The following is a 24,954-nucleotide window of genomic DNA, read 5'->3' on the forward strand; positions in this document are numbered from 1 at the left end:
ACACACATACACACTCACTTTCCTCCTCGCAACACATTACAACACCATTATTTCTTTTAAAAGCAGGACATTTAATTTCTTTCATGCCAAATTATCGTACAAGTATGTACAGACGAATGCTCTTTGTCATTATAAACCAGTTAAAGACACAATGCAGGACTGCAATTCAACAGTCACATCAGTCACTGCTCAGTTACCAGTGAATCAGGAACAAGGAATCTGTCACAAACAAAAGCGAAGAGCCTCAGACATGCAGTGTTGGCTAAATGCCAAGTGCCAGTGTATGCACATTGTAAACATCCAGTGTTGAATCTTTTCTGACTGGCTCAGCCATCAGTAAAGTCAGAGCCCATCAGAACCAAACGAAGGCTTTGATGACAGTGTAGCTTTTAATGCAAGAGTATCTTGTATTACCACTTGCTTGCTTACTCTTCCCTTCTCCGTTCTCACCATTTTTGTTCATCTCTCTCTCTCTCTCTCTCTCAGACACACAAGCACACACCCAGAGACATGCACACGACCCACACAGACACACAACAAATTCTGTGCTCTTTTTAAAATTTTTAAAACTGTCCTGAAAGAAAGCGTCTCTTCTTCCATTCCAGCACATGGGTCTTATCAGTCAGTATTGATTCAGTATCAATACAACTCGTGTGTAAAAACCCTGGGAATCCTGAACACAATGAAAATTCTGCTGAGGCATCTTGAAAGAAAAAGACCCAAAATATTCTGAAACAATTATCATAAATGACACCTCACATTTTCAAACTCCACAGCAGCAGTTAGTCTGGTTAGTTTACCATCTACAGTTTTAGCTTATAATCTACATTGAAAAAAAAAAAATCAAAATACCACAGCATAAAACATCATCGAAAGCCTAACTCAATGAAAAATGGAATCGCAGGAAATCAAAATATTTATTTTCATTACTGCAATATTGAACAAAATACTATATTCTAAATTCTGCCAAAATGACCTGAAATGTATGATGCATTTCAGTTTGCTGTTTCAATGGAATGGAAATAGACTGAAATGATAAAGCAAATTAACTCATAGCTATTTTGTTAACTCTGATAACACCCCTTCATCAGAGTATGTGCGCATGCACAAACACCTAGATTTGTGTACAAAGAGTACATTATTTACAGAAAAAAACACACATATATATACACAAGAATAAAATGTCATTCTGAAGAAGCAAGAAATGAATCAGACTGTAATATATGAGACTGTATATGTGTGCATGTGCATGTCTGTATGTGTACATATATGGTGCACATTTCTGTGTTTTCCCATCAATAGGTTCATATGTATATCTGTCATTTGATAACCAAATAAAAAAAGGAAAGGGAATAACAAGGGAGGAAAGGATATAAGATCAAAATATAGCACTTTAGCAGCTTAAAAAGCGATGCAACATTCTGAACACGATGCAGACAATGCTGAACTCGTAAATGTTTTGCACATATTAAAGTAACAGTCATCATCGTCATTGTAATTGTTAGAATTACAGAAATATTTGCCAGTATGCATAATACATAATCACAGACAGAATCTAAACGAGCATGGTTTATTTTAATTGTGAAGATATTTGTACAATAACAGTAAATGTTTTTACATATGTGCAATTTCCAGAAGGTTTATACTGAAAGAGCCCTCTGCCCATCTCTTATCAAAACTGGGCTATTCTTTCACTTTCTTATCATATTTTCACAGTGCAAAGTTACGTATGACTACATTTTAGAAATCTATCACTGCTGCTAAGCTGAACACATAATTCTACTCTTCAGTTGAGCAGGTCCCTGGGTCAAATGCCAGACATTCCAACTGCGCTCAACACTTGCAAGTTCATCAGGTTTCGCAGTGGACTCACAAGCAGAGCAAGGACACTGCTAAAAGCTGATGAGAAAGTGTGAACAATGAAATGTGTACCTAACTGCCTCTACATGGTAGTGCCAAAAGCCAACACTCGCCCCGCTCCCCACTATCCATTTGCTGACTCAATATACTGTCAGGGAAAATCTTAAACTCAAAAGGGATGCTGATCTTCATGCAGGCATGCTAATTGTTCGGTAAGATTTTACAATTTTTTTGGTATTACTAATAAGTCCCTGATATCTTAAGAGGGATTTAAATTTAACGATTTTTTGCGGTCATGTTTCAGTCAACCCTTCTCTTTATTCATTTATGTTTCAACTGTTGCTGCAACAAACGCTGTGTAAGAAAGCATGTTGTGTTTGGAGACATTGGAAAGCTTTCTTTGCACTCTTTTTAGTGAGCAACTTCTTGTTATTTCCGATCCACCAGGGAAGATGATCGTGATAGAAAGCTAATTTACTGCTGAACAAGCATATGGCGATAGCCACTGGCACAGCCTGCACATCAGCCGCGTTTATATACATATATATACCTATGCCCTACTTCCTGGGTTCATGAACTTTCACTGGTTGAAAACTAAACTGCCTATGCTGAACACATGTGCTATATAACTGTCTGATCATTAAATGGCATGTCCTTTTAATTTACACAGTGCAACAATAAAGGGAGACTTTTGTACAGGCAGAGATTTTCTAAAAACCACCGCCACCCACAGTCTGTATGTTTGCATGTGTCCATGCACAATTTTCAAAATAACTGCATTTACACTGTTAATCAAATTATGTTATTACCCTCATGATTGAACAGGAGAATGTCTTAAATAAATCAAGCTTCACTTAAGTATAAAGAAATAATCATTAAAAATCTAGCTTGCACAACACCCATCCCCTCTCTTACAAAAATTGAAAGTACACCCATTCAGTAAGAGAGATCCATTATGAAACTATGTGACAACTGAAAGCACATTCTAACTAAGAAGTTCTGTCTTGTCAACTGTGGAAATGCCTTCCATTTCCAAGCTGCCTGGAATTTTCACCGTCCAGGTATGGAAACAATATCCAAGCCTTTCTGCAAAAGGCATCTCAATACAAGAAAACTGAGAGTATAAAATCTAAGCACACCATGTCTCCTTCAAGCATACACACACATACACACTATCATCCTAATCATAACACACACACATAAACACACTTGCAAGTCTACAACTCACCCATCACATTAAAAATATGTCTCTTGTCTCTGAACATAGACCAAAAAGCGCAATCTGAGTCATTTTTCATGAAAAAGAAAGAATGAATTTTCAAAAGATTTCTGTTCCAAGCAAGACAATACCAAAGGACACAACCCAACCTCCTTTGCCCCCATGGTTGTTTCTGCAGCAAAATTAACCATTACCCCACCCCCTAGGAAAAATTTACCATTACCCCAACCATGTTTGGATAATTCTCAGCAAATATATCACAGCTCTGTTCACAGTTTGTCAAGCTCTACACACTGTCAGAAAATCTCTGGACACCTTTTCTTTCACTGCTGACAGTCCAGCTGACCACAAAGGGCCATAACAGGTCTATTGTCAGCGCGATTTTACACTCTGCTCATGACAGAAATGAAAAAAAAAAATATCGGGACTTTCTGGACATCAAACTGGTTCGACAGCATTATATTTTGACATATTTCTGTGTTTGAATGTAGATTTGTCAATTCACTCGTGATCAAAATGCTAGTACTGAAGAAACAATTGCAGCTCTTATTTCCCTCAGAACAGATTTCAGAGAGAGACTAGCCGTTAAGCCTACAATGACATGTTATACCATGTTGCCATGAACTGTAAACCCCAGATTCAACACCACAGTCAATCACAGATAGTCACAGTGAACAGCTGAACTCTGTCAGCGGGGTAACACAGGGTGTCAGTGAAGTGTGCAGGTTCATGCATTATTCACAAATGTTGTAACAGTGCACAGTGACTCATTAGCATTAAGTCAGTATTAGAAAGTTTTAACAACTTTTTTTTTAGAACTGAATATACAGGATCATGTTTGCAGCCTGATGTGGTCAGTAACAATGCAGAACTTTCAGACCTTTTACAAGATACAAAGTATTATACCATTGCAGAGTCTTAAGGAATCTTCAGATCATCATGGCCAGCAAGTTCTTATTCTTATTCTTGTTGCTTATAGTCCAGCCAACCGCACAGGGCCATATCAGGACTGTCAAACCATACAAATGCTCAACAACATGAACACAAAACTGTCACATCTGCAAAAAAACACAAAGACAAAGCCACGAAACACTATTCATGACAAAGTATCCCAACCATCTAGCTCCTTATGGCAAATAAGACAAGGCCATGCTGAGGATGCCAGCCATTCCACTTATCATCCCTAGATTACAAAAAAAAGTAAAAAAGGAAGAAAAAAAACAATACTTCAAAGCCAAACAAAAAATACATTTAAAAAAGCCATATAGGCAAATAACACTGCTGAATGGGCAGCCAGTGCCCATCCCAGTGTTTACATCACACAACCTAATCACCAGAGCAAAACAGCACCGATAAAAGTGTCAAGGCTTGCTTGAAAAAAGAATGGGGAACGGACCAGGAAGGGAGACAAAGGAGACAACAGTGAAGACAGAAGAAAAGGCAGAAAGAAAGAGAGTGACACAAAAGAGGAAATTTCTAGCACAGTATTTCCAGAAGGCTGGGATGCTATTTATGATGAAAGACCCCCGGCATCCCCATGGGGGGTGGGCTGCAAGTACCCCATCACCTATTGCAAACACACACACAAATACAGCAGGAATCAAACTGACATGAATGCGCATGCATTTATGAATATGCATGCATGTCAAACTAAACTCCTGCTGCGTTTTGTGTTTGAATACGATTTTCAATCAGGTTTCATCTTTTTCACATACTATCCCTGCAAGTCTCGTGATCCTGGTTAACATACTAAGGATATATCCAATGACTGATTTCCCTCCATGGTTTTCTGAAATTTGAAATGTTTCCGTTTGGTCTATTGGCTTTTCTTTTCTTTTTCCCCCCCTTTTTCAACATTAAATTTCAGTTTTGGAGAAACACATTTGCCATGTTTGAACCTTTAGTCTTTACAATGCACCGATACTGTTATTGAAGCTGCTATTTCTGTGTTCAAAGGCTCAAACAAAAGCCCTTACAGAGAACTGTTTGTGGGTTTTGTTTATTGTTGCTTACAGTTCAGCTGACTGCACAGGGCCATATCAGGACTGTCAAACCATATAAATCCATAAATCCCCAACTGCATCAACACAAAACTGTCACATCGATAAAATAAAAAAATAAATAAATAAATCACCAAGACAAACCAACTTGGCTTATGACACATCTTAACCATTCAGTTCCTCAGGGCAAATAAAGATGTCAGCCCTTCCACTTAATTCATCATCCCCAGATTACAAAAAAATCATAAAAAAGGATAAAAAAAACAACTTCAATACCAAACAAAAAAAAATACATAAAAATGCCATACAGGCAAATAACACTGCACAATGGACAGCTAGTGCCTATCCCAGTGTTTGCAAATTCATTACCTAGATGCCAGATCTTATCAACACAGAAAGTACATCATAGACTGAAAAAGAGAAAAAAAGTGTCGAGGCTTGCTCAAAGGGCAGAGTTTTCAGAAGGCGGGGATGCTATTATACTGAAAGACCCCCGGCATCGCACAGGGGAATGTTTCTGGGAGAGAACAACAACAAAAAAGCAAAATTTTACAGCACTGTTTCATACTTTTCATCTTGTGTGAAAACAGCAGAGTCTGAAATAAGGTGGGGGAAAATATAGCGATCAGAACAGCACACACCAAAAGCTCTACAAAAAAAAACAACACCAACCCAATGTTCAATAATTTCATTCTGTGTGTACACAGGGCAGTCAAGAAAAGGGATTCCTCCACTGGATGTAATAACCCATTTAAAATCTCAGTTGTATGTTGTTAGAAATTCACTGCTCGAAGGCAGAACCAAGGCAGATGTGAAATAAACAAATGAAAAATTGCAACAATGTAACAAGTTCAAGGAGTTTGTAAGAGATGACCAGTAACGGTAATCACATGGTGCTTTAGGTAACACAAATGAGATCATAACACAAGAGACAGGATTCAAGCAGAGGGTGGATAAGTGTTAATACCCTTTCTTTTTCTTTCTAAAAATTTGTATTGCAGACTGCATGCACAGAATGAATGGATATGTCTCAAGACACACACACACAAAAAAAAATAGCAACCAATCACGAGGTGTTTTTGTGTGCATAAGCCGTAACAAAATTTCAAAAGCACAGTGTATTGTTTCTTCATAATGTGAAAAACTGACCAGAACTTAAAAGCAAAGAATGGGAAGAGAAACTATTTCAGAATTTATATCTATAGAGATGGTATATTTGCTGAACAAATGAAGAATTTTCACGGTGTTACATGAATGCACTTCAAACAGGAGACAATCCAATTTCATCTGAAAATCAAATGCACTGGAATTTTCTGTTACAAAAAAAGCTGATGCTCCTATTTTTAATGTTTAAAAAAAAAAAGGCTCTTAAATCAATAAACTGATACTGAATACAGAACCCCCATTTCCCAGAAGCTGTCCATTCTGGGTTCTGCTTCTTTTCTACGTCTTATTCTTCTGGGCCTCATGACCAACACAAGAATGTCCATAAAACTTTTTTTTGTGTTTTTTTGACTGATGCTGTGTGGGGCTCAGGTTCCTTGAACTATGGGGCTTAACGGTCATACAAAAGACATCAGTCTCCTAGAGCACGCCCCCCTAGTGTGGACTGTTGCCCTGTACAGGTATTACCACAGGATTATAGACAAGACAAGACAAAAAAAAAAAGAATGGTTGTTGGATGTAAACACCATATCAGAAAATATCCAACTCAGCATAGACATGGTTACTTAAAAAACAAAAACAAAAATTAATATTGTCTCTGATGATCCCAAATATATTCATAGAAAGAAGGAATGAAAAAATTAAACTTCCAGCCTAGCAAAATGAAATCTTCTCAAAAACAAAAAGATAATGATGTTTGATTGCTACTTTTGGATTTGTCCACTTGGGCAAAGATGCAGAACCTTGCCGGAGTCTGTACCAGTGGGTTACGGTATGGAATATAAAAATCATGTAATCAAAATGATGCTGGACCTCCAGCAAAAGTGCAGAGAAGCCTGAAACCCCAGTTCTTTATCAAACTTTAAGATGCCAAAGAAATGACCAGTCTATCCATGCAACATCTGTTCCCACTGGATCTTGCAGCAATGTCTGCCTGTAGCTATGACCATACGAAAGACTGCCTTGAAGGACATAACAGCGAAAGAGGCCTTAGCAATGAGGCTGACAATGAGGTCTCACTTACATCTGAATTTTTCTAAAACTGGAAGGATCCCAAACTTGAGTGCTTTTGAGATTCAAACTCTTCCACTAGTAGTGGCTATGATTTTGGACAATTTACAGTGTATCGATTTCAGAAACAACCATCTTTTTTTGTTTGTGTTCTTTTGTTTTGCGTTCGTGGGCTGCAACTCCAGGTTTTATATGCGTGACCATTTTTACCCTCTATGTATGCAGCCAAACTCTGTTTTCAGGGATTTGCATGCTGGGTATGTTCTTGTTTCCATAACCCACCTAATGCTGACATGGACTACTGGACTACAGGATATTCAACCTGCATATTCAATCTGCATGTGAAAACGCACAAAGGGGGTTCAGGCACCAGCAGATCTGGACATATGTTGGCCAGGGAGATAGGAAAGATCTCCACCCTTACGGTAGTTATCCAACCAGGTGCACCGAAATTGGGAATCAAACCACAGAAACTCAGGCGAGATTCCAGCACTCTAATCATTCCGCTACCACGCCTGTCAAACAACCATCTGTGCTCACACATTTCTCATCACAACCCCTTCACCCACCCATCATGCACAAAACTGGAAATATAGGACAGGCAGCAAACAATTACTAAAAGATACAGAGCCCTGTGCTTCAAGTGCTCACGGAACACAAAAGAGGCACATGAAAAGATGGTTATATTATGTTTTCACTCACTCCAACACCAACATGGGGTGAAAGCCTTATTTCAGTTGGGGAATTTCTTCTGATCAACTACAGAACTTTATTAGTTGCAATAAACTTGACTGTGCTTGTTATGACCAAAAGTGTTTGAAACTACTGTTTATTAGACAGTATCCTATAAAGGGATTAACATTTCTAGACGTTCACAGTCTGTGTTTGCGTTAGCATTATAAAGGACCAACAATCATGCATGAGAGTTCACCTGGTGGCTCTCTTTATTGTGCGTTTTCACATAAAACCGCGGCAGGGTATACCTTCATATATACCCAGTCAAGAGCAAGCAGAGTTCTGAATAGGAGCCATATTTCCCCACCTGAGGATTTAAGTGTTATCCATAACTGAACTATCTGGTAATTCATATGCCATTTCCCCTCTCTTTCTGCAATACATGTTTTGTCAAAATTATAGTTGTAACATTTCCTCATGTCAACACACAAACATTTACCAAAAGACGAATTATAATTCTTTAAATTGTGTATCTCTTTCTGTTGACACCACATGTCTGTCCAATCACAATCATGCCCTTTCTTCACACCAGCACCCATAAACACTTCTCTGTCAAAACACACTCATAATTTTTCTTCACACCAACATGATCAGCCATAACCTCCTGTGGTTCATTACTGTTAATTCTCCTATAATTATATATATAATTAATCATAGAAATATATATATATATATATATATATATATATATATATATATATATATATAACGCAACAAGCTTACCATGACTTACTCACCGGCACACACGACTCAAGGTTAACGCATGTGTAATTAAACTCAAGTTAGAAGTGTGCAGGGTTAAATCAAGGTGAGCATCAAATGAATGAGATCAAGAGCAGATGAACAAAAGGTACGCCTTATGCCACTATCAGTATCACATTCTCTGCACAATACATTCTGCAAAGAGCCCTTGTGTCCTGGCGTCTGCGACGATGGGCACAAAATGTCTGACCAAGACGTCTACAAGCAAGGAAAGCAACAACCCAGAGACCGATCCAACACCAGAGAATGTCAGAAGATTGGTGTGAAAGGAAAAGCAAAGTAAGTAATACTGTTCATTGTGAAAACAGCCATGTCACTTTGCTGAATTAAAAAAAAACCAACTCCTGCACCAATTTTCTTTCTTTCTTTCTTTCTTTTTCTTTTTTTTTTTTTTTTGAAAGAGAGAATGCTGTCTATTGCTTTGAAAAAATAAGCTCAAACATTTCAAATCTTCCAAGCTTCAGCAATCTATGATTTGGATCCAGATATAATCTGGATTCACGAAAAGGCCAACATGATTCACAGACTTGTGCTGTACATGGTTACACTCCAATGTCTTTAACAAGTAGTAGCCCCATTCCCCCATGCACCAGAGAGTGTCTGTCATCAACAATAATTTACTGAGAGATGGATAAGCAGCAGAGTTTCATCAGAAGCAGCCATCTCTCCAGCTTTCATCGTTCCCTTGAGCAGAAGGTCTGGGAGATGGGATGCCTGATCTGAAAGACACAGATGTAACAGAAGTGAATGACCTATGAGTATGACTCTCCACCCCTAGGCTACCCATTCCCTACAGTTCCATTCAGTTGTACTGTTTATTCATTCTTTTCTTTACAGAGTTCCACAAGTTCATCTCAACTGTTACTCCCTTTATCATATTCCTGTTTGCAATAGAACTAACTGAAGTAGTGCCAATGCCTACATGTGAGTGAGTGCATGTATATGTGTATTCTATAATCTGTATTAATCTAAAACAATATTAACTGCTTTCTGTTGATCATATTTCTGTGTTTATGATCATACCGTAATATGATATTCTATATTCTATATATTCTATACAATTCTCTTATCATTGTCATTACTTTGCATTTAAGCATTTTATGTCTGTTTCATATTCATACTGAATGGCTGTGATTCCCATACATAGTTCATGTAACATATATATACCACAAATAAATTTATCTTACTGGATTAACAAACTCAAGACTCTATAGTGCTTTATCACTTAAACACAGGTACAGAAATCCAGTGTTCAATATGAACAAAAATGTTTTTTAAATGAAACAATCTGAAGCTGAATATATTTTATTAAGAAAGTGTGTAGATTAAAATATGATCTCTCTCTCTCTCTCTCTCTCACACACACACACACACACACACACACACACACACATTCTCTTCCCATCTCTAACCTTCCCCCTTCCCACTCATAACTCTCCTCCCCTTGAACCAAACAATTAACACAAATAATAATAATAATAATAATAATAATAATATATAGTACTTATATGGCTCAAACTCCCCACACCATGGGCTCCAAGCGCCTCACATGAAACAATACATACATGATAATGCAAAATGACATACAACAGCACATGAAGAGAAAAGAAAGAAAAAAAAAAGACACACATCCATACACTTTCTAGGGGTGCGCAGTGACAACCTCACAGCCCCAGCAGAGGGGCAAGGGATGTACAAGAAAGACAAGAAGACATACAAGAGAAAAAAAACAACCACACGCCTTCGATAGGAGGGCAGCGATGACCTCACAACCCCAGCAGAGGGGCAATGGATGTGCATCAAAACATACAAGAGAAAAAGACAAATAAACAAAAAAACCCACGAAAAACCCACATACAGCCACACACCATTTAGGGGTGGGCAGTGTAGACCTCACAGCCCCAGCAGAGGGGATAGGGATGCACATGAAGACAAACAAGAGAGAGAAAAAAAAAGCAAAAAAAAAAAAAAAAGCCATACATCTTCTACGGGTGGGCAGTGATTATCTCACAGCCCCAGCAGAGCGGAGAGGGATGCACATGAAGACATGCAAGAGAAAAAAAACAAACAGCCAGCCAGCCACACACCTTCTAGGGGAGGGCAGTGATGACCTCACAACCCCAGCAGAAGGGCAAGGGATGCACATGAAGACATACAGGAGAAAAGAAAAAACACAAACAACCAGCCAGCCACACACCTTCTAGGGGAGGGCAGTGATGACCTCACAACCCCAGCAGAAGGGCAAGGGGTGCACATGAAGACATACAGGAGAAAAGAAAAAAACAGCCACACACGTTCTAGGGGAGGGCAGTGATGACCTCACAACCCCAGCAGAAGGGCAAGGGATGCACATGAAGACATACAGGAGAAAAGAAAAAAAACAAACAGCCACTCACATTCTAGGGGAGGGCAGTGTAGACCTTACAACCCCAGCAGAGGGACAAGGGATACACACAAAGACATACAACAGAAAAACCAAACAAACAGCTACTCACCTTCTAGGGGTGGGCAGTGATGATCTCACAACCCCAGCAGCAGGGCGAGGGATGCCCCGTCGTGGTGTGGGCAGACCACTGCGCTGTGGCGAGGCGCCACGAGCCCCAGCCAGCCCTGGCCTCAACCCCGCCATGGCCGGGGAGGCCGCACGGAAACCGGGGGCAGGGAGGCGAGAGTTGGGGCGGGTCTCCGGGGCAAGGTGAAGGTCGTCCATGCTGCCGGCTGATTGGTGCTCCAGGCTGGAGTCGCTGGAGTGGGAGGCGGGCTGAGGGTACTGGAGACGGGACATGTTGGGCACGCTTCTGCGAGGAGGAGCTGACTCTGGAATAACGACAATGATCGAATATTCTCATGGAGCACTATTTTCTGGAACAAGAACAACAATGATCTATCTTTCTCAGTTAGCACTTTACTCTGGAATAAAAAAAAAAAAACACCACCACCACCAACACAAACATGTAAAAAAAAAACAACTCTGCCATTCTCACAGAGCACTCTACTGGAATAACAAAAATAATCTATCTTCCTCATTTCTTTTGGGGGAAAAAAAACAAAACAAAAAAACAATAATATATCATTCTCATGGAGCACTATTCTCTGGAATAATGACAAGAATCTATCATTCTCACCACATTATTTTTACATCGATATGTACTGATCACCTCACTTAGACACACATTCATTTGTACCCAGCCTGACAGTTTGTTTAACATTAACAATATTCCTTAGTATACACTCATTCCACAGACTTAGGAAAATTTTTAATGTGAAGCAAACTTAGTGCAGCTAAGATCGCTCATACAACCCAGCCTTAGATTAGAAGCTACACAAAACATAAGACAAGGTGGAGATCCCTGTCGGAAAATACAGATTACCTGAGTAAGGTGTGCTGTGCTGTTGCAAGGTGCGAGGACTATCAGGGGGAGTGCCATTGTCTGATCCAAAACTGTTTCGATGACGGTTCATGTAGCTGCCTTCAGCTGCATAAAACATTTTCTTTTTTTGAACTTGCAATCATATCCAGCCAGTCAATAATTTACATGCAAAAAAGGTAAATCCTTTGAATGATGGGTACAAACAAAACATAACTTTTTTTTTCCTTTTCTGTAAAGAACAGATGACAATAATAAAACATACCTCAAAACCAAGGTTCATTTGAAAAACCAAAACTAAAAATAGTAAGTCAATATATTTATGCACATTCATAGAAATACTATCAAATCTTAAATTGGGCAGCAACAAGTGACATAAAGAGCCCACAGAATTCATGCTGAAACAGAAAAACTAAGAAACTTACGGTCATACTGGGCAGGACTGGACCTGTTGGATCCAATGGGAGAACCACTGTTGTCTGTATCACTGGCCACTGACATAGTTTTACTGTGGATCACTGGAACAGTCATCATACCTTGACAGTCAATACACCTGTCACAATCAGGGCAGACAGAGCCTTCACACTGAATATTCTGTCACAATCAAAGCAGATGAAGAGATTACAAAGTAGCTGCCATCAACTATACTGCACCAACATAGCTTTGTGTATTCACCTTCTTGACCTTTACGCTCGACCGCTGATTCTAAAGTGCTGACAATTCTTCAAAAAGAAAAAATCCCTAAGTCTGTTTTATGGTACAAACTGCCCTCCTCACTCCGTAACATGGATTCCCCAGTTCAGTTAACACGTTTGTTCTATTCTGCCTGTCGTATTGACTACTGTTCTTCTTGAATTCCTGCTGGTTGTGCGTGTGCTGGGGGCAGGTTTGTTTGTTTGAAGTTTTGTGTGTGTGCACATGCTTGTTCATGTATGGTGTACTTGATGCATGTATGTATATATAGGTATAACTTTCTATTGCAAATGCCATGAGTTCCCTGCCTGGGAGGTGTGAACATCAATTCAATGTGTATTATTATTATCATTATTAACATTAATGTCTGTCAAAATCATTAAATTTTTTTTTCAATAATACAACAAAAGATTACAGTTATATAATACAATGCAAGAAAAGCGTTATAAAGGTAAGGCGCACACACAACACATACTGTTTTACCTTACTGTATTTGTTTACTTTGATTTAAGACTTATCTTTACACAATACACACACACACAGAGACACAAACAGAACCATGACAATAAACACTCCCACATCTCACACACATAACCATCCAACTTGACTGTGAACCCCAATGCACACCCAATGCCCTCCCTCTCCACATGCCAAGCTAGGCCAATGACATACAGAAAATAGACAGAAATCATGGTGAGAAAACACTGCTGATTGCCTTCATCACAACCAGAACTATCCTTTGGAACACCAGATAGACACCCACCCACCCAGGCCTGCCTCCTCAAATGACAAAACCTTCACCAACCAAGACCCCAGCTCTGAACAACTTGACATTAAGACTTATTCTTTTCTTCTACGTTTGTGGGCTGCAACTCCCACGTTCACTCATATATATACGAGCAGGCTTTATACGTGTATAACCGTTTTTACCATGCCATGTTCGCAGCCATACTTCGTTTTCGGGGGTGCGCATGCTGGGTATGTTCCTCTTTCAATAACCCACCGAACGCTGACATGGATTACAGGATCTTTAATGTGCGTATCTCTCTGATCTTCTCCTTGCGTATACACATGAAGGGAGTAAAGGCACAAACAAGTCTGCACATATGCTGACCAAGGAGATTGGAAAAATCTTCAACCTTTACCCACCAGGTGCCGTTACCAAGATTCAAACTCGGGACCCTCAGATTGAAAGTCCAATGCTTTAACCACTTGGCTATAGCGCCCATCTGACATTAAAACAATAAGAGAGTCAGCCAATAGGTCATCAAACTCAATTCCAAGCTGGATCACAAACAGACGTAGTGGAGATAAACACAACTGAAGGGAGTAAAGAACAAGACCAACCTCTTTTGGGTGAAGTGTATGTCGCCATACTCTGGCGCAGACCTGCAACAAAATGAAAGTGATATAAATTAGGTCACAATTAGTGCAATGCTCCTCATGCAATTACACTAAACTGAAGTAGTGCTGTTCCAAAAGACAGGTCAAAAGTTTACAAAGGACCTATTTTTTTGGTCAAATTTAACAACTTTTCTGAACAGAATCTTTCCTGTTGATGCATTCCTTACACAAAAAAATACAGCAAACTATGTTTTTCATGTACCTTACTTTTCGGCCTACAAGGCACTGCAGTGCATTAGGTGCACCCTTTAAAAAAAATCCTTATCAGAGCACAGGTAAGATGCATATCTGCATGAGATGCATCAGCCTTAAAGCAAGTCCTCCATATGGCTCTGCTGACACTGCTTGATGTTTCTGAGATGTGACGCTATCTTCGGAAAAATGGATCAAAATCCAGCTTGTTTTCATCTGTTTGTTGACTCAGCTCTGTTACTCTGCTCTGTTATTAGCTTCTTTTGTTTTTATTAATAAAATTTTTACTATTTCAAAGACTTCAGTCAAATGTACTCTGTTGTAAAGCCCCAGCTTATGAACTTGCTAAATCAGAATCCACCTTTCTAGCCCCGCTTCCAGTCATGTCCGCTATTTTGCTTTCCATTTTGCTTTCAAAAAGCAATCAGTTCACTTTTTGTATTTTCTTCTCTTTCGACAATAAATTTAACCCCAACTCAGACACCACTCTATTTTCGTGACCTATAGGCAAATTGTGATCACATCCACTTAAAATTTGGTAGAATAAGCCATTTGATTTCAATTTGATATGACAGTGAACATGAAGCATACTGAACTGAACAGTGGTAAGACCAAAGTGCTGCTGTTTTGTGTGATTGTGTGCACTGATTTTGATCAACGATGTTGTCATATACAAGTTTGTTGTGACAGGTGGCACCAAGCGGCAGTCAGAATGTAGATTTCAGAAACAGATGGGGCACATACAGCCATGAAGATGAGGGTCAGATCTGAGTAAAAAGTTTGCATCTTGTAGGCCAAAAAGTATGGTTATAATTGAAAACACAGACTTTTTTTGTTAGAGACAGATGATCCTTTAACCCTTTCACCGCCAAGCTCGCATTTATGCACAGGCGTGGTAGAGGACCCATGTCACTGAAAGGTGGCCATTCATTGGTCTGTTATCCATGAACCTACTGCTCTTAATGTTTGGTGGTAGGATAGGCCATATTTTCAAAACATCGCAGGGGGAATCCCCAGCTATTCTTAGCCACTGTCTTTTTTGCGTTTATACCACAAGTGAATTTGTACTCTAAACTGACTGGCGGTGAAAGGGTTAAAGAAACAGCAAGTGAGTTAAAGATAATTTTACTTATCTTTCGAAGAGACATCCAGTATGTGATAAACCTGTAAACTATTATGAAAACAGGACATCTGTTCAAAACACACAAAGTAATAAACACAATCTGTCCAATTTTTGGCACACATTGACAGTTCTGTTATGTAAAAAATGTCAATAAAATGTGAGGATACATATTCATACATAGTTGAACAGCCTCAGTTCATTAATCTCATTCACTGATTACAGACACAATACCAAAAAAAAAAGTTATAAGAGCTTACTTTATTCTTGCTGTGCAGCAAATCAAAAAAAAAAAAAAAAAAGTAAAAATTAAAAAACTATAAGAACTCACTTTCTTCTTGATGCCAAGCTAATTTTAAAAAAATATGCATATAAGAACTCGCTTTCTTCATGCTGTCCAGCTTTTTTTTTAAAGTTATATGAGGTCAAGTTCAAATAAAAGCTAACTTTGTTTTAGCAATCTAATAATTAAAAAAAAATATTCGTCTAACTAATTTTCTTCTTGGTGTCTAGCTAATTTCAAAAAAACAAGTTTTATAAAGAACTCACTTTCTTCTTGCTGTCTAGCTAATTTTTCTACGTCAGTGGTGCCGTCAAGGGCATGGTACGCCTCCTCCTCCCCTCGATCTCTGTCTGCCACCACAGGCCCTGGCCGCTCATGGGATTTCTTAGCACGGGTGAAAGTCCCATTATCTATTCGGTTGCCTGTAAATTCCAGAATGAATATGTAAAAAATGTAAAGAAAACAAACAAAACAAACAAAACAAGGATTGCCACCAGCAATTTGATGGAAACAGAAATAGTTTACTGTATCAAAGTACAAAAGCGCATCACTGTGAGTTAAGTGTCACTTTTTTCTTATTCCCCCACTGGTCTGAAAATAAGTTGCACCCACATACTGAGCACATTGCTGGATATTTTTCAAAGTGCACACTCCACCCTAAATGAATGCAGACAGAAGAAAGGTGAGGTGGGGAACATCGATACAAATGCAGTGAAGTTGTGCGCCCTCTAGGAAGCGTAGTCTGAATACCACAGGAAAACATTCACTATCACAATCAGAGAAAATGTACACTTGTACAATACAACACACTACCTCTCTCTCTCTCTTTCTCTCTCTGTCTCACTGTGTTGATTGCTTTATCTTCACTCCTACATACCCATGTTTTGAATGATGGCCTATAGTCAATGTTCATGAAAACATTGTCAATTTGATTCAATTCTCTCACTGTCACAGTTTTATATACACACCAACCACACAAATAACAATTTTCAATAACAATTCTAAGATATATCCTCACTGTTGCATCTCATACCAGTTCGCTCTCTGTACCTACTACAGGCAAACAAAAGGATGTTTGTGAAAGTCTGAGAGAATTCAAAGACACTGATTTCTGAAATTTCAAATTATAACCTCCATGACCTACTACAGAAACACAAAAGGATGTTTGTCAAAGTCTGAGAGAATTCAAAGACACTGATTTCTGAAATTTCAAATTGCAACCTCCATGAATCTCTTTAATACTGGACAAGGGATTCTGACAATTCCTTCAGGCAACAATGTGTGCTTTAGTGGTCTCAAATATCATCTACCACTGTATCCTGTAGAGGTCTAACATATCATCTATCACATTATGCTGTAGAGGTCCCACACATCATCAATCACTTTACGCTGTAGAAGTCTCACTTAACATCTATCACTTTCAAAAACTCCATTGCAAATGGGTCCCTGTGCTCCCTCTGGCCAAACTGAGCCGTGTGTCATGTACCTGTCATGGAAAGCAGCGACTGTTTCTGATGAGGCCGTGTCGGGGTGTAGGGTTTCTGAGACTCTTCAGTAGATCGACTGAGGGAGGCAACCGTCTTGGTAGGGGAAGTGTTGGTACCCAGAGAAGGAGTACTAGAACTGCGATTCACTGTCATCAAACAATGGCATATGTATCGGTTAGTTCTGAGAATCCATCTATCCAGCTGGAACAACAAGCAGAGTTCTGTCTCAATGCGTGAGTCCTTAGAAATAATTTCATTATCTATGTCTCAAATCTGTACAAACAATTCTTCAGCAAGCGTGAATTAATCTTACACACACATGTCCCACTCAATTCTCTGTACAGAAGATCAAGAACCTATCTAAATCTCAAGCCACCTTTTTTTTTCTTTTCTTTACAAACTTTGCAATATTCTATCAGTGACAAAATTTAGAAAGTACACATTTTACTTCATCTCTTGTATGACAAGATATGAAGAATAGCTAAACAGGTCAGGTGGTGATTTATACTTGTGGTCTGAAGCAGGTGTGAACATGTGTGTGTGTGTGTGTGTGTGAGTGTGTGTGTGTGTGTGCATGTGTGTACATGCGCATGTGCATGTGTGTGTGAGTGTGCTGGTGTGCTGTATGAGTCTGCGGCTGTGTGAGCAGAAAATTTAATTATTTACCCCATCATCATCTCTTTTGTCTCAAATAAGTCTATCCCCCACATCCCCTTTCTCTCTCGCACACACACACACTTGCACATAAGGTGATTTTAAAAAAGCATTTTATATAACAAAAAAATACTTACTCCGGGCAACTTCATTGAGTTTAAATAATAATGATCTTCGGGCTGACTCCAACTCTGGGCTTGGATGATCAAAATCTTGTCGCACCCATTTGTAGAGGCTAATGTTGGTCTGCTGGGGAGTGGGAGGCTTTGGAGATGAATACAGCCTGTAAACACACACATTCACTTCAATGATCAGTTTATAATCATGATAAAACATATCTAATAACCAAGATAATTAGGCATGATGATTAGACAATGATGTTGATAATGTCAGCAATAAAATGTTTTAGGATATAATATTAACTGAAATATTAGTTTATAATAATCAGTTATTCATGAAGCTCATGTTCTAAGAGCTTTAAAAAAAAGTTATAAAACCTCTCTCTCTCCCTAACACACACACACAGAGTGACACACACACACACACAGAGTGACACACACACACACACACACACAGTGACACACACACACACATACATGAGGTTGTACTATACACATTCGTGTAGTGATTAATCAATTTAATGGAAATGCAACTTTTATAATTGTTTTTAACAGTGTATGTGTGCATGCATACGCACGCATATATGAGTATACGCATCACTACTGAATGCTATGCAAGAGAATAAAAGTACATATGCATGCTCCCACCACTTGCCAGCGTGTCATAGTTCATTAATAGACATGAGTCATGAGTCATTCAGCCATGCTGACAAAAGTGAAGTGTGCTGGCAAACATCACTCAGCACTTCCCTTCCATTAGTTACAACAAGAAAAATGCAAGGCCCTCTAAGACTGACTAAGTAAAGGACTTCCAGACACGGTGATAAAAAAAAAAATAACAAAGAAAATTTTTAAAAAGGTCGAAGTCAGTTGGCAGGCACTCTTTACTTGCTTTCCTCTTTCAAGTCATTGCCTAAAGTTATAAGCCAAAATATTTACTTTGTGAATTTGTGACTTCACTGAAAATAAATCCGGTTTATGCAGTAAGATCCATTCCTGTAATCCACAGCATGAATTCAATACCCTTTTCATTTTTTTTTTTATAACTTTTTTCTACATTCACACCCATTCACACTTTTATCATACATGATTTATTTTTACAGAAAAAATCATAACATGATTTGACCCTTTCTGAGTGATGATGCAATCTTTCAGTTTCACACACAGAAACACGAACATACAGAACCCCCCCCCCCACACACACACACACACACCCCTTCCCCCAACCCCCACACATACACATGCTTTTGCACTTTCACACTCTATCTGAACTCACATAATACATAATTACCAACACATAAAACTGAGATGCTTTGATTGCCTTGAAGCATTTAACCTGCTCCCCCCCACCCCCTCCCTCACCCCCTCCACTTCCCCCAACACTTTCTCAACACTCTTTTTGTTTTGTTCTGCTTATAGGTACCTGACTGACCTGCCAAACATGACAGTGTCAGGTTATTCACTGATCCAGGAGAGTGGGGCCAATGGCAGTCTGACTACTGGGCTAGCAGCAACAGAGCAGGCCTGGCACAGGCAGGCACTCAGTTTACAGCATTTCAAAACATCCGACCCACCCACCCCTCTTTGCACAGGCTTCCAGCCAACACAACCCTTCCAGCAGTTTGAGCAAAGCACAAGCCTCTATCCTCTCTCCCTCCCACAAGTAATTAGACCAGACCAGACATTCTCCTACTGAAACAAGTCAACAAGTAAAAAAATATCAGGCAGCAGAGGTGAACCCTACAGAGGAGCTACTGGGATTCCAGAATGAAAGTGTGATGCAAAAAGAAGCCTGATGGAAGAGAAACAGTGCTGAGTACATCCAGTTATTCAAAAGCAGCATCTCTCATTCTCAGACCAGAAAAATGCAATGGATGGAAACGAGCAGCAGCTCTGGCCAGAAAAATAATCATTATCTTTCTTTTTCTGCCATTGTCTGTCTTTCTCATATGCCTTGCCTTTGTATGGATAATCAATACATGCTTCAATCAGTGAATTTGCACCTATTCTGGATTTCAACACCCTTTTTTTCAGTTTTAGTTGTTTTTAAATAATGAGGTGAACTTGTTCTTTTGTTCACTTTTGTTCCCTTCCCATCATTACAGATCAGACCATCACTGTGAAAAGACTGATCAATGTGTGTGTGTATGTGTGTGTGTGTGTGTGTGTGTGTGTGTGTGTGTGTGTGTGTGTGTGTGTGTGTGTGTATTTGTGTGTGCACACACATGTGCATGCATGCACATGCGTGTATGTGTGTTATGTTTATTTTACAAAAACTCCAATTCTAATTACAGAAAAGAATAACAGTTTAGCATTAAATACATTACCTGCCTGGTACTTTATGGCTCAACATCATAAACAGTTGAGGAAGGTGGCAGAATGGTTAAGACACTCAGTCATAATAATCATAATAGTGCATGGTAATTATAAAGTTATAACTTACATGGTGCAAACTCACTACATGATGATTTCAGTAGAAGGTGAGGTGTGGGGGATGGGGGGGGGTAGAAGGAGGAAGGATCTGGGTTTGAATCCCGCTCACACCCTTTCTCCAAAGTTTGACTGGAAAATCAAACTGAGCACCTAGTTTTCGGATGAGACAATAAACTGCGGTCCTGTGTGGATCACACATTTGGCACACACTGAAGAAGAACCCATGTTACATGGTAACAAAAGTGTTGTCCTCTGGCAAAATTCTGCTGAAGAAATCCACTCTCACTGGCACACAAAACAATTTTTTTATGCATGCAATCAAGGCTGAATATAAGCGTACTGGGTTATAAATGCTGCTGGTATCAGCAGCAAATGTGGTGCAGCATACAGATTTGCAGAAACACAGTGACACCGCCTTGAGAAATTTAAACAGAAACTGAAAACTGAAAGTAAAACTATACATAGTCCACTGTGTCATCCACATAGATGAAATTGTATTTGTAACACACACACCACACAAACACACACATCATCATCCACATAAATTCATTTATCACACACACACACACACACACACAGACACACACACATATAATCGCACTGATGTTTAACACATTAGACAACAGTGCAATTCACTTATAGACCTACTTTTAACAAATTTTTCTCTCTTTTTTTATGATAAGAGTAAGACCTATTTTGATTTCAACCTCAAACTGTGCACTAAATGGGATATTCATTATAATTTTCCAAACTTATCTTTAGAAGTCAGCAGCAAAGTCTGCGATTAAAATCATCATGGTCTCCCACTGACAACAGATAAGAATAATACTATAGATACTAGATAGCAACGTTCTGTTTTCCAAAAGCCCCTGGTATGACTTAAAAAGTAAGCCCTATTATAATATTAAAAACAAAAACTTAGCTAAAATTTAAAAGATAGCAAAAAAGCTAATTTACACACACACACACACACACACACACACATAGACAGTAACACACACACCACTTAATTTTGTTTACAATACACAAGCACTCTCTCTCTCTCTCTCTCTCTCTCTCTCACACACACACATACAATGCAATACATCACAGACTCATACATGCAGTGAATCGAGTGATGCAAACATGTAAACTGTAATGAACCAAACAAAAGAAAGTGAATACAACCACACATAAGCATACAAACACAAATATGCAGTTCAAGGTCATCAAAATTGCTAATGTTAAGTAACACATCCCTGAAAGGGCCAAAAATTGATCTAGATATCTTTTCATTTTACATCTAATGTGCAACAATGTTAAACCAGTTTATCACTTTATGCATAACCTGTCATAATAATCTTCATCAGTTCATGACAAGATGCAATTTAAGTCAAAGACTGCATTTGTAAATATATCATGTTACACACAATGTAAATTATGATAAGAAAACTAAAAAGTGTTCAGTTACTGGCTGAGGATTGGTGCAACCGCAGAGTGGTTAAACTGTAAAAGTGTTGGACTTTCAATCCGAGCCTAGTCACAGCACCTGGTGGTTAAAGGGTGGAGATTTTTCTGATCTCACTGGTCAACTGATGTGTAGACCTGCCTGAACCCTCTTTGTGTGTACATAAAAAAATCATGCATAAACAAGATCAAATATGCACATGAAAAATCCTGTAACCCATGTCAGCATTCAATGGGTTATAGAAACAAGAACATACCTGGCATGCACCACCCCCACCCCCTTCCATGAAAATGGAGTATGACTGCCTGTAGATATCAGTATATGGTGTGGGTAAAAACGACCATTCACATAAAAGCGGATTTTTAAGCCCTCTCGTTCACTATGTGAGTGAATGTGGGAGTTGCAGTCCTTGAAAGAAGAAGAATGGTCACTGGCTTTTCTTCTCTTTTTTTCTTTTTTTTTCTTTTTTTTTAACAAATAATAATCAGGCTTATGAAACTTCAGAAAATTTATTTTTGTGCTGAACATCATGAAGAATGTGAAATTAATAATTCAATTCAGTTTTTGCTTAGGTGCAATTCAGTTATTTGCTCAGGTACAAAGTTCAGTTTTTACACAAGTTTACAACTGTGAAATGAATGCATGACATTATTTTGTAGTTGTTCAATAAAACTGCTATACTACAAGTACAAACACAACTACTGCTACTATTATCAAATAACATTAATAGTACAAATACAATAACACATTAACAGAACACACTTTTCATTACACCCAGGATACGCAATCTGTTTAAATTTGGATGACAATAACAACAGCTAAACTTTCAAAGAAAACATTTTTGTCATAAAAAAGCATATATGAAAAAATATAATAATAATAATAGTAATAATGAGGAAAATAAGAAAGAACACTACTGTATCCTGTGTTTCAATATCCCCAGGGAAATGCAGAGCTCTGAAGACACATAACATTGATTTGAAGAGTTTTCTTTTTTCTTTTCTTTCTTTAAAAAATAAATAAATAAATAAAATGATAAATTTGTGTTTTCTCTGAACCGGCACACTGAAATCTTGAGATTAGAGAGCTTGAGAATGAGAGAGGGCTGAGCTTGAGAATGAGAGAGACAAACAGACAGACATTATTTTATCTGCACGCATGCATGTGTATGTTTGTGTGGGTGCAAATTTTATTGGGGTTACTGGCATGTAATCTGTCTTCCTATGACTTGAGAGTATGAGTCTAGACTTTGGTGAAAAAGGCTGTTACTTTTATTTCTAAAACAAGCTTGCCATCTTTTCTTTTTCTTTGTGTGTGTGTGTGTGTGTGTGTGTGTGTGTGTTTCTTTTTGTTTGTTTTGTTGTTGCTGTTGTCAGTACCCATCTGTAGTGATCTATTACACTGTACTACAACTCTGACAATGGCACTGGCAGCAACCACTTCCAAGGTGAAACTGACAGGAAGTCTTCTGTAAGAGACTAAGAGTAAGAGGCTGGGACTGAGAGAGCTCAAGAGCTAAGTGAGTGGGAGGGAGAAAGAGCTTGAGAGAGAGACAGCTCTGGAGAGAGTAGTGAAAGAAAGAGTGAGACTATATGACTGTCTCTCAATGAAACTGACAGAATGTGTACTGTGTGTGTGTGTGTGTGTGTGTGTGTGAGCAGATTCATGAGCATCCTTCCCCCCACCCCACCACCACCCTCCCCCCATCCCCCAGCTGGATGACAACGATGGTCATCATCGATCTCGATGGACACACCACCACCACCACCACCACCACCATTTCTAAGAATCCATACTATGGAGAAAAAAAGCTGGCAATGTAACCGTGTTTTATTTCACAAACAGTGAAACACACCGGAATGTTTGCCTTTTTCATCAAATGATGCTAATCGTTTTCACTGAACAACAACACTGATAATGGTAACAACCACACCCAATGTGAGACTGTGAGGACACCAGTTACAAAACTTATCATAGTCAATATTCAATATAAAAAAGCACAAAAGTGAAAATTTGTGAAACAAAGTTCTGACTCCTTTCATTGTCAATCTTGCTTCCTGCCACACCCCCACTTCGCCTCACTGGTCAGTCCTTGTCTCTCTTCATAGCTTCTGAACAGATATGACCTGTCTATATGAATTATTAGATATTCCACACCTGATTATAAAATACAATATTACTGCAAAAATAAACAAACAAAAAAGATCCCTCAAGCTGGCAATCATAAAACTAAAAGATTAAAACATGATATATGACATGACAATGTATTCAATAGAAATCTAAATAATACTTACCAACTGTCTTCTTCATCTTTCAAGGAAAGATCATCTATATCCAGTACATCTACGTCATCGAGGCCTCCAGAATCAGATTCTGACTCCTTCTGATGGTTTATGTTTTGAGTGAGAACAGCCTTTTCCGAAACATCTCCGTTCGGAAGAGATTCCAACCCGAATTTCTGCTTGGAACGAAGCACTTCATTCTGCTTTTCTAGCTTTTTCACCAATTCCTGTAGTTTCTTCACCTCATCCTCAGTCTCAATAAAGTTTTCAGATGATTCCATATTGTGTTTCTTGCAAAATGCACCGATCAGACCAACTCTTTCACATCTTCCATAGAACTCCTATCGAAAAATAGCCAGCCGCCATATTTACACAGAAGGCGCATGCGTATTACTGCTTCCGTGTGACCTCGCTTCTCCCCAAAATGTTAGAAGCACAGGCGCCAGCACATTTATTTATTTATGTATAAATATGTATGTAGGTATGTTTGTATGTATGAATCTGTCTGTTTAATCGCACTTTAGCATCCTAAATTCAGCTCCAATAAGTCTGGATGCTAAAGTGCCGTTCATTCCGCCCCCCTTTAGAATCCTAAATAATTCAGCTCCAATAAATTAGGATGTTAGAGTGCGACCGTAGTATCCATGTATCTATTTCTATAAAAAAAAATTAATGCAGCACATATCTTTTAGGCTCATCATAATCATCAAGACAGTTGCAC

The 24,954-nt window shown here is 38.8% G+C and overlaps 1 protein-coding gene across 1 annotated transcript; it reads right to left on the minus strand.

Moving 5' to 3' along the window:
- Window positions 1-273: 273 nt before the first annotated feature.
- Window positions 274-24,607, minus strand: LOC143283762 (SLAIN motif-containing protein 2-like). The gene is made up of 9 exons (XM_076590101.1): window positions 24,246-24,607; window positions 18,090-18,235; window positions 17,298-17,444; window positions 16,078-16,233; window positions 14,160-14,201; window positions 12,545-12,637; window positions 12,123-12,227; window positions 11,247-11,568; window positions 274-9,470 (listed from the first exon to the last, which is right to left on the minus strand). The coding sequence occupies exons 1-9, from the start codon at window positions 24,512-24,514 to the stop codon at window positions 9,401-9,403; spliced, it is 1,350 nt and encodes a 449-aa protein (XP_076446216.1). The 5' UTR covers window positions 24,515-24,607; the 3' UTR covers window positions 274-9,400.
- Window positions 24,608-24,954: the final 347 nt, after the last annotated feature.

Source organism: Babylonia areolata, chromosome 7, assembly GCF_041734735.1.
Source record: "Babylonia areolata isolate BAREFJ2019XMU chromosome 7, ASM4173473v1, whole genome shotgun sequence".
Classification (NCBI taxonomy): domain Eukaryota; kingdom Metazoa; phylum Mollusca; class Gastropoda; order Neogastropoda; family Buccinidae; genus Babylonia; species Babylonia areolata.